This window comes from Haemaphysalis longicornis, unplaced genomic scaffold (genome assembly GCF_048455015.1).
Source record: "Haemaphysalis longicornis isolate Haplotype H1 unplaced genomic scaffold, Haemaphysalis longicornis Haplotype H1 scaffold_3, whole genome shotgun sequence".
Classification (NCBI taxonomy): domain Eukaryota; kingdom Metazoa; phylum Arthropoda; class Arachnida; order Ixodida; family Ixodidae; genus Haemaphysalis; species Haemaphysalis longicornis.
The window spans coordinates 124,295,509-124,306,219 of NW_027526335.1; the positions used below are offsets into that span (position 1 = coordinate 124,295,509).

At 49.9% G+C, this 10,711-nt stretch overlaps 1 protein-coding gene across 1 annotated transcript; it reads left to right on the forward strand.

Moving 5' to 3' along the window:
- Positions 1-619: 619 nt before the first annotated feature.
- LOC144175416 (uncharacterized) lies at positions 620-1,944 on the forward strand. The gene is made up of 3 exons (XM_077704495.1): positions 620-712; positions 808-1,285; positions 1,670-1,944. The coding sequence occupies exons 1-3, from the start codon at positions 620-622 to the stop codon at positions 1,942-1,944; spliced, it is 846 nt and encodes a 281-aa protein (XP_077560621.1).
- Positions 1,945-10,711: the final 8,767 nt, after the last annotated feature.

Below are 10,711 nucleotides of genomic sequence, written 5' to 3' on the forward strand. Positions count from 1 at the left end.
CTCGAACGCACAGCACCAGCTGAGCGCACGTGCCTGCTGCAGCTACTTTACACCGAAGAGCTTGGCGACCGCAGACCAAGCCAACTCCTGCGGCGCATGACCCAACTCCTCGGCTCACGTGCCCAAGCCATGAACGGCGCATTGCTGCGCGAGCTCTTTCTGCAGCGCCTGCTTGCGAACGTGCAAATGGTCCTCGCAGCAGCGTCATGCATGGATCTCCCTTCGCTCGCGTCCCTGGCCGAAAAGATAATGGAAGTAGCCAGCACTGCTTCACCTATTGCTGCTGTGACCACGACGCCACCAGTATCACCTGCTCCTCGCACGACGCCAGCCCCATCCGACGAAGGTGCGTCTGCGTCGCCTGCCAGTGTCGATAACCTGCGCGAACGACTGGAGCAACTCGTCGCGGCGACGAGGCGAAACAACTCAACACATTCTGCTCGCTCGTCACGCCAACGCGACCGCTTATCTTCCCGACGCACTGATGCCGTTCGTGGACGCAGCCCTACATCAGCCCCCGGTGTATGCGTCTACCACCACCGTTTCGGCGCAGACGCTCGCCACTGCCTCTTGCCATGCTCATGGATTTGGGAAACGGCCCGGCAGACCGCTAGCGGCGATGAGCGGTTCTGGCCACATTGAAGAATGTCGCCTGTTTCACATCGTCGATCGTACCACCGGACAAAAGTTTCTGGTCGACACGGGAGCGCAAGTCAGCGTCTTGCCAGCTTCACGCCACGACCGCAAATCCAGCGCAGTCTTCTACCTGCCGGCAGTGAACGGCACGCGATTCCCGTGTTCGCGCAGCGATCCCTGACTGTGAACCTGGGTCTTCGCAGAACTTTTCGTTGGATTTTTGCCATCGCCGAAGTTCGCTCTGCCATCCTTGGTGCGGACTTTCTTACCAAACATGGCCACCCAGTCGACGTCAAGCGACGGCGACTCCTCGACGCCACAATCCTCCTCTCAGTTCAAGGCGTCGTAGCGACAGCAGCTGCTGACGTAGCGCCTTCGTGCGCTACAGCTGCTGAAGAACCGTTTGCCGCCCTGCTGAAGGAGTTCCCCACAGTCACGTCACCACACGACTGGACTCAGCCTGTGAATCACGACGTTCGTCATCATATCACCACTACTGGACCACCCGTTTTCTTTTGTCCTCGACGTCTCGCTCCCGACAGACCCAAGATCGCCCGTGCAGAGTTCGAGCACATGCTTGAACTTGGCGTCGAGCGACCTTCTTCCAGCCGCTACGCATCACCCTTGCACATGGTACCCAAGAAGAACGGTGACTGGAGACCTTGTGGCCACTACCGGTTCTTGAACCTCCCCACCATCCAACATCGGTACCCTCTTCCCAACATACAAGATTTCACCGCCAGTCTGCACGGTGCCACCATATTTTCAAAAATCGACCTTGTCCAGGCTAACCACCAGATCCCCGTCACTGAGGAGGACATATACAAGACGGCCATCACAACACCTTTCGGCCTTTTCGAGTTCCTCCGAATGCCGTTCGGCCTCAGGAACGCTGCCCAAACGTTTCAGCGTTTCATCGATACAGTGACGCGTGGACTGCCCTTCGTATATGCTTATGTGGACGATCTTCTGGTAGCAAGTACGTCCATAGAGGAGCATCTTCACCATCTCCGCATTCTCCTCGAACGCTTAGCTGCCCATGGCGTTGTCACCAATGCAACGAACAGCGAGTTCGGTGTTCCCGCCCTCGACTTTCTGGGACATCGACTGGATGCGACAGGCATTCGGCCCCTCTCTAACAAGGTCCAGGCCATTCTTGACTTCCCAACACCAACGTCGGTCACCAAGCTTCGCCAGGTACTGGGTCTGGTAAACTTCTACCGTCGCTTTATCAGGAACTGCGCCACTCTGCTTGAGCCTCTCGACCACCTGCTTTCCGGGAAGCGCTCCACCACTGAATTGGACTGAAACGCAAGTGCTGAGGCAGCCTTTCATGCGATCAAACGTGCGCTGGCAAACGCCGCTCTCCTCGCTCACCCAACACCAGGACGTCCACTCGCGCTGATGACGGACGCCTCGAGTTTTGATGTGGGAGCTGTCCTCCAACAGCACGTAAATGGCGCGTGGCAGCCCTTGGCCTTCTTCTCAAAACGTCTACCCTCACCGCAAACCCGGTACAGTGTCTTCGGGCGTGAACTTTTGGCAATGTATCTGGCTGCGCGTCATTCCCGACATCATCTTGAGGGTCGTCAGTTCACCATCTTCACTGACCACAAACCCTTGACGTACGCCATCAGCCGGCCCGACACCCATTATACGCCACGAGAAGTGCGGCAGCTTCCCTACCTGTCCGAGTACACGAAGGATATAAAGCATGTGAGTGGCGTTGACAGCACAGCTGCGGATGTTCTAAGATGCGTGGAGCCCATTGCCGCCACTACGCCACTTTTATTGCACCCGATCTCCGCCGGCTGGCTGCTTACCAAGCAGACGACAAGGAGCTGCTGCGTCTTCGCACATCCCCAACTGTGCTCCAGCTCGAAGACGTGACACTCGACGGACAGCAGATCGTTTGCGACTTGTCGACCGGAAAGCCACGACCATTCGTACCCAGAACCTGCCGTCACGAGCTCTTCGATGCCCTGCACAACATGGCCCATCCTGGGATTCGTGCCACGCAGAAACTCATCGCAGCTCGTTTTGTCTGGCCTCGAATCAACGCTGATGTTCGCGACTGGGTCCATGCATGTGCACCATGCCAACGCGCAAAGGTTCACCGGTACCCAGTTCCGCCGGCAAATACTTTCCTACAACCTGATGAGCGCTTCGCCGTCGTGCACATCGACCTCGTCGGTTCCTTGCCCCCTTGCCAAGGCTACCACTACCTACTGACTTGTGTGGACCGATTCACACGCTGGCCTGAAGCCTCACCGCTACCTGACATCTCCGCGCCCACGGTAGCGTCAGCATTCGTGTCGACGTGGGTAGCGCGCTTCGGATGCCCATCATCCATCGTCACCGACCGCGGACGGCAGTTCCAGTCTGCTTTGTTCGCCGAGCTCCTTCACCTCCTCGGCACGACTCGTATACGCACGGCAGCGTACTGGCCACAAACAAATGGACTCGTCGAGCGCTTTCACCTCCAACTTAAGGCAGCGCTCACTGCACACGACTGCCCAACACAGTGGGTCGAGCGCTTGCCCCTCACACTTCTGGGCATACGCACCGCCTTCAAAACTGACCTGACGTGTTCTTCGGCTGAACTCGTTTTTGGAACCTAGCTTCGACTACCAGCCGACCTGTTCGAAGTACCGTCTCAAGCATGTTCCGCCGCGGACTACGTGAAATCTCTGAGATTGATCCTCGCTGACCCTCGACAGCGAGGATCAGCGAGGAGCCTACACAGGAACGAAAACCCAGAGGATCTTATGTGCTTCCGGACCTTGAACAGGCAACACATGTGTTTATGCGGTACGGACCCGTGCGCTGCCCTTTGCAACCACACTACGTTGGCCCTTTCGCAGTGGTAGAACGACACTCGTCAACATATGTTATCGACATCAATGGCTCTCACGACAACATAGCCGTAGAGCGCCTGAAGCCGGCATACGCCACCACCGCCGACATCAACCCTACGAGTCTTCCTACCGTGGCTACACACCACCGTGACCATCATGTACGTTGGGTTCATCAGAGCGTCGAAGCAGCTCCTCTCTTGGGGGGGAGCCCTGTAGTGACAAGCCACAGTGCCAGCGGCAGCAGCGTGACGCAGGCCCACGAGCGGGCTCACCCGCCGGAGGGCTCGCGTGCCCCTGGCATCAGTGGATAGAAACCCCACACCGTTGGGGGGGTAGAGGTATAGAGCTTTGCTGTATTATCGCACATAATCGTTCCTCTGAACTCGACCTTAGACAACGTGATGAATGCTGCCCGCTCTCATCCGGAGGAGGGGGTTGGGGCGGCTCGTGACCTTGCTGTGGCGGCGATCGATGTATCACAGGCCGGGGATTTCCTCATTTTGCTTGGCGGTGTGGCCTAATCTACTGCCGGATTGGTGTGAAACAAGGCAGGAATTGATCTATGCTTGACACGGCGCGCGCTCAGAATGGTAGGGCGTTTTTGAAGCAATGAAAGCTGGTTGTCGAGAGGTCTGGTCGAAAGCGGAGATCTGAACTAGTGAGTCCATGAGCGTGCGCACTCTAAAAACAAATAGAAACCAGAAAACTTCGCGTGCATGTTCAGTCATGAAAGAGATTGGTGTAGAACCCCCACGAATGTGGATCGTCACCGAAAATGCGAGAAATAAACTCTGACGTTGCCCAGCTCAGCCAATAGGAGAGGCAGCTTTGTAATTACGTAATTAAAGTGGTGCATAATGAGGGCAATTTAAGAGACCTCTGTTGGTTTTCTGACATGTTTCCCAGACATTGGGACCGTCCAGCATTACGTGCACATGTAATATTTGGCTGAGGGTTTGCTGACAGGCGAATCTAAATGTCGTGCAAGTTTATGTGCACTGCTCAAAGCGCGCTGCGGGGTCCCTTTAATGGGGAAAGGGGCCTTGGCTAAAGCTGGCGGACATTAGCGTGAAGAAAATCCTTGCTACACCTGTTTTCGAATCATAATAAATTTGATTCCCTAGCTACGCTTGTTGAAGCAACGGGCACCGACTAGCAACAGACAGCTTTTATAACGAAAACACTACTATGCTGCATCTTTTAAGGTCAATAATCGCGTCGCAAGTGTCCTTCAGCTACCACCGCGCAAGCTGCTTATTTTTTTTTTACCCCTTCACTCTCTCGGAGCCTCGCGGCTGCTCTACCACGCTGCTAGGTGAGGATGGAATGGCTGCTTCACCTGCGCTGACAGTTTAGCAGCAGCTCGGCCGTGTCTGTGTCTGCTTTAGCGCGGGAGAACCACGTGACTAGGCGAGAGTTTATTGCTGCTTTGCCGGTGCTTGATCGCTCACTCTCGTCATCGATGGTGCGCCGGCTAGGCTGTCTATTGTGCCTGTCAGCGCAACGAAATGATCACCCCAATCAGCCAGTACATATTGAGAGACGGCAGGCTGCAAACTTCAAGCAGAGGCGAAAGTTCACGAAACATTCCATGCCTAGTCCTTGCTTTTGCTCTGGATCTTTTGGTTTAAAGGAGTTAAACCTGTGCCATTTTTTTCCTCGGAAACGCGGGTACAGAAAGCTAGAAAACGAAAGTGCATGACGTGTATGAAGGCGAATGATTGTATTTGCTGTGATGATAACATCAACACCAGCGAGATACGGAATGCTCCCTTCTGAAACGTTCCGTATATGTAAAAGTATGAGTATACAAAATTCTTGCTTTTGGGGACACACCGCTCGAATTGAAAAAGAGATATTTTTTTGCAGAACATAATAATAGAGTAAGCTATTACCGTTGGGAGATTTTCCCACAGCGTTCATCTGTGTAAGACTACCAGAAACGTAAAACGGTCTCTATGAACTCCCTATGTACGGGGTATATGAAAATATATGGTGCCGTGTTTTGACCCCTAGGTAAGACACAAACTCGAAAACTGTGTCACAATTTTTTTTTATTCTGAGTAATCATTTTAGTTCTTTGTTTAGGAAAGATTAGTTGCATTAGGTACGCCTGGGTGCGCAATACTCCGTAGAATTCCGTGTTGCCGTAATTGCGTATATACAGAGCGTTTCACTATGGCTGTATCACCATTTTCAACATCATCCCTGCAGTGACAGAGTGAGTGTGTGTAAACAAGTTCGCCGCACAAGTTAATTTCCCGATAGTAATCTATTGCATTCAAGATGATGCAAAATAGATTTGCAACATATTAAACTTCAAGCGATGTTTATAGTGTCGGAGGCGCTTACAATACACAGATTTGTTAATTGAAATACAGCTGGTATAAGGCCGTTTGACGGCAACCTTCTTGGTGTGGAGGTCATGTTTTCTTCCAAATTCTTGGAAGCCATTCCGGATGGTAGTCTCTTTGGTCACACGTATACGTTTCGCGATCACTTCTTGATTTCGTGTACTTTAGGATACGCGTTTTGTCGTCCCCCTCCCCCGAAGTTGCATGTATACGGAGTGCATAATTATTGCTGGTTTCTTACAGTTAAGGCCTTTGTACACGGTCTGGTGTGAATGTGCGTCTTCTGTAGGATACTGAATTGCACTATCTTCGTAGTCCAAAGCTTGATCGAAGCACACGTCGGTCGTTGTATTGAGAATATTTGGGTAATTATATCTCATCCTTTGAGAGATTTTCCTGGAACACGTGCAGGGGAAAGTCCGCCGTACTTTTAGTCCCGTATGTGACTCACTTTGATTTGGTTATTGATTGATTCTGGGGTTTAACGCGCCGACGCAACGCAGGCAATGAGGCGCGCCGTAGCGGAGGACTCCGGATTAATTTTGACCACCTGGTAATCTTTATCGCGCGCCGAAATCTCGTACACACGGGCGTTTTTGCTTTTCGCCTCGATCAGAAAAGCGGCCGCCGCGGCCGGGAATCGAACCCGCGACCTCGTGCTCAGCAGTTGATTTGGTTATCGCTGTTAGGCACCGTGTGTAAGTGATCCTTGTGGTATAATCGGTGATCCGCTTTCTGGGGGACATCTAGGGCACCTTCATTAGGGATAACTGTTTTAACGGGGCTCATGCTAAATCAAGGGTGCCATCAAACATAAATGACGTCGGTATGGACACCCTAGCCCGTCCTTCTTCTCCATACTTTCTATACTTAAAATCTTAGACAATTGGTAGTATACTAGCAGCATGACCATTATCATCTGTAGTAGCAGTAGCCTACACAGGTTCACTGCAGGACGAAGGCCTCTCCCATTGACTTCCACCTGCGACCGTCCTTCGCCTCTTGAATCCACACTTTTCAAATCAATTCATCATTTATTTTTCAGAGAAGATTTCTGGAGGGTCGCCAAGGCTAAAAGCTGAAAAACAACAAACAGCTTGACTGGGCCCAAGAGACTGTTTAGAGGCAGCGGCGCAGCAGAAACAAAAAAAAAATGATTGTTCACAAACGGAGTGCTGCATCAAAAATAGAAAAAATACAAAAGTCAGTGTACAATACAATTAAAGTCATACAGAAGCTACTTACGCACGTTTTTACCACGAAGTTTCTTAGTTCGTCGCTCCATCGGAATTAGAGCCAAAGCCTTCCCCTTCTCCTAGACCCATCTCGTTGTATCCACTCTTACCCTAATTGTCCACCGGTTGTCGGTCCCTCTCAGTACATAGCCAGCTCAAGTCCATTTCTTTTTCTTTATTTTAACTATAATACATTCTGGTCTAGTTTGTTCTCTGATCCAGGAAGCTCGTTTTCTCTCCCTAATTGTTACTCCTTATAATATTCCTTCCATAGCCCGTTAAGACGGCCTTAGTTTGCTTTCTAGTGATTTAACAAGACGCCAAATTTCAGCTCCGTATGTTATGACCGGCAGTGTATATTTCTTTTTTGAGTGAGAGAGGTGGTATGCTTTACATTATTCCGAAGTGCTTGCCCACTGCTTCCACACACATACTTATTTGTGGTCAGCATTAGCAATCTGTCGATAGTCGTACTATTCTTTTTCTTCTTCTAGCATTTTGTTTTCTAAGCGGATCATGACGTGTTTGGCATGCTTATTCCCTATTACTTTAGATTTTTTCATAATTATTCTTAGCCGCAAGGCCGTGCTTTATGGTTGTAGTTCCTCAAACATTGTTTCTAGATCTTCTGCAGTCTCTTTCACTGATACTATGTCGTCCGCAAACCTCAAATTGTTCAAGTATTCCCCTAATATACTTAATACTATGCTTTCCCAGTCGCTCTTTCTAAAGACCCTCTGCAGACATACTGTGAATTGTTCTCGGCAGATTTTATCTACCTGTCCTACTCCATTTCAGATTGGGAATTGATCGCTTTGCTTGTGGAGGGTTATTGTGCCCGTGCATTCCTTGCATTTGCCTTCTACAAGTTTTAAGTGTTAACGTTTCCTTCGTAGGTCTTCTCGACTCCCTGATCATTTGGTGCTTCAAGCACGACAAGTTGAGTACCAAATCAAAAGCTTTCTGGTAGTCTATCAATGTCGTGTAAAGGGGCTTAGTGTTTTCTGTAGATTTCTCTATAACTTGATTGACAACATGGATGAGATCTATGGTCAAATACCCTTACCTAAACCCTCCCTTTCCTCTGGGTTGTTGGAAATCCAGGCTGTCACGCATGCCGCTAACTATAACTTTGCTAAAAAGCTTGTCAATATCTTAGGCTGTTGGATCTGTATATCTTGAGGTTCTTGTTATCTCCCCTCTTGTGAATCGGAATAATGTTGGCGTTTTTCAAGGCTATGGCCGTTTGAGTCTTCGAGCATTTCGAAAATAGTGAGGCAAGCTTTCCGGTGCAACATCTCCTCCCTCCTTCAAAAGATCCCAGGTTATGCCATCGTCACCAGCAGCTTGTACTATTTTCTTGCCTGTGAGAGCCTTTCGTACCTCCTCTTTAGTTACTAATGGGACATCGCAAGTTGAGCTTGTACTCTCAGTAGTTTCCCTTCGTCTAACGTCGCTGGCATACCGCATGGTGTAGAATCGTTCTGCTAACTTCAATATTTCGTCCAAGGTGTGCGTTATGCTACCCTTCTCGTCTTTGAGTGCGTACATCCTGTCTCTGCGGATGGCTAGCTTTCTCTTAATTGTTTTCAAACTTTCGTCCACTTGCAGCAGTTCATCAATTGCTGCCATGTTGTATGCACGAATGTCGTTTGTTTTATTCTGTTAATCAGTTTCGACAGCTCGGTTAATTCAATCTGATCTGCCGTACTTTACACTTTCATGTTCTTACGTTTGAAAATAAATTCATTAATTTTTATATAGTTTTACACTGTGTTCTCTGCACGTGGCTTCTCCCACTGCTGCTGCTGATTCCCTTATTGCCGATGTTAGGTTGCAATTTTGCCTCTCTACACTGACCCCGTTCTGCTCGTTTAGAAGCACGTATTTTTTTTTGAAGAGTTATTTTAAACTCCTGCGCTCTCGCCTTGACATACTGCATACGGGGTGCATTTGTTTTTACGAGCTTCCTCCATTCTCTTTTGAGATTCAGCCTTAGCGTGCATCTAACCATCTTATTATTGCTGCTCCGAATCTTACTTTGCACCGATACGTCTGCATACTTGCTTTGAAGGAGAAAGCCCAGTGCTTACCGACGACGTTTTTACTGGTACATCGTCCCTGAATTACTTGCTTTGTTTATTTGTCTTTTGGCGCTTAACTCAGGCAGGCAGACTGTCCTGAGTCTATGTGGCAGCGCCCCACAGCCACAGCTCTTCTTCGAGTGCAGCCGTTCTACTCACGTGCCGTCACGTTCCCCTTTCATGCGGCACGCATCAGTCTAATCCTCCCATTCTTCCATGATGCCGGGTCAGCGCCTTGGGTAGAGCGCTTGGTTCCTGCTCTTGTGACGCGGGTTCAAGTCGCACACAGAGCCAATTTATTTTCTTTTCAAACTGCGCCCATTCTCTTAACCATTCGTGTTGATGCCGATGGCGACAACGACGCCGGCGACAACGATTTCAGTCGGTTTTCGCATTTGATGATACACGTAAGACCTTCGCTTTAAAAACGTTTTTCAACGCTTCCGGCTGTGCTCCCAAGTCGCCATTGTCTACCTTGCACCACCTTGCCATCTCTTTATCTGCGTTCCAAGCATTTCGTGAAAAACAAACAATGCAAACAGAACAAAAATCACAAGCACAGCCTTGGCTGTCATTGTGGTTGCTTTCTGTATGCATCGGTTTTCTTTCGACTGCGTTTCTAGCTTTGTCTGGCTCGTCCAGACAACGGTGTCGTCGTCAAGACAGTTGCCGTACTGCCTTATGGATCTCACGTCTCTTCTGTCCCCATAATTAGGACGCCACGTGTAGTAAAGTCTCGAAGTTCGCAGGTTATCCAGCATCATAAAGTGGAGTGGCTCATGAATTTTGCTTTGTCTGGAAAGGAGCATGCTTTATGTTGCGCCAGTTGGTGGCGAGTTGACCGGGGACAAATGCTGCTCCGGCACCAGTGGTCCATGTCTTCAGGGCGCTTGCCCGTTACTAGCCCTCGACCGGCCCTGAAAGGCTGGTCCAGGGCTAGTAGCGGGAGGCGTGGCTAACAGGTTCTAGAAACCGCAACGGCATGGGCAATTTCACGAACAACAGTTACCGCAGTGTTTTCTTTCCTGCGCGTGCCGAACCCGCAATCTCGCTGAACACACGAGCAACACACAAACCCCAGAAACGCAACTGTGAACCCTGCTTGGCGAACATTAAAGTAGGCTTTGGCTAAGTATTGTACAGTCATTGACCAATGAAGTGCGATCAGAAAATGTGAACCAGAAAGCAGAAATAGCGTGATTTCTTTCCATGCAGGTCAAATTGACGCTTAATTGGTTGCAGAAAAAAAAGTTAAAAAATTTGGCTTTCCAAATATACCAGTAGTGCAGCATTATTTCGCCTACGCGAACAGTTCATCGATGGAGTCTGTTGTTTAACGCGCCGACACTATACAGGCGATGACGCGCGCCGTAGTGGGGTGCTCAGGGTTAGTTTTGACCACCTGGGTATCTTCAACATGCGCCGAAATCTCGAACTCGCAGGCGTTTTTGCTATTCTCCTTTATTAGACAAACGGCTGCCTCGGTCTGGAATTCAACCCGCGTCTTCATGTTAAGCAGCACAACCCTACACAAACAGTATACT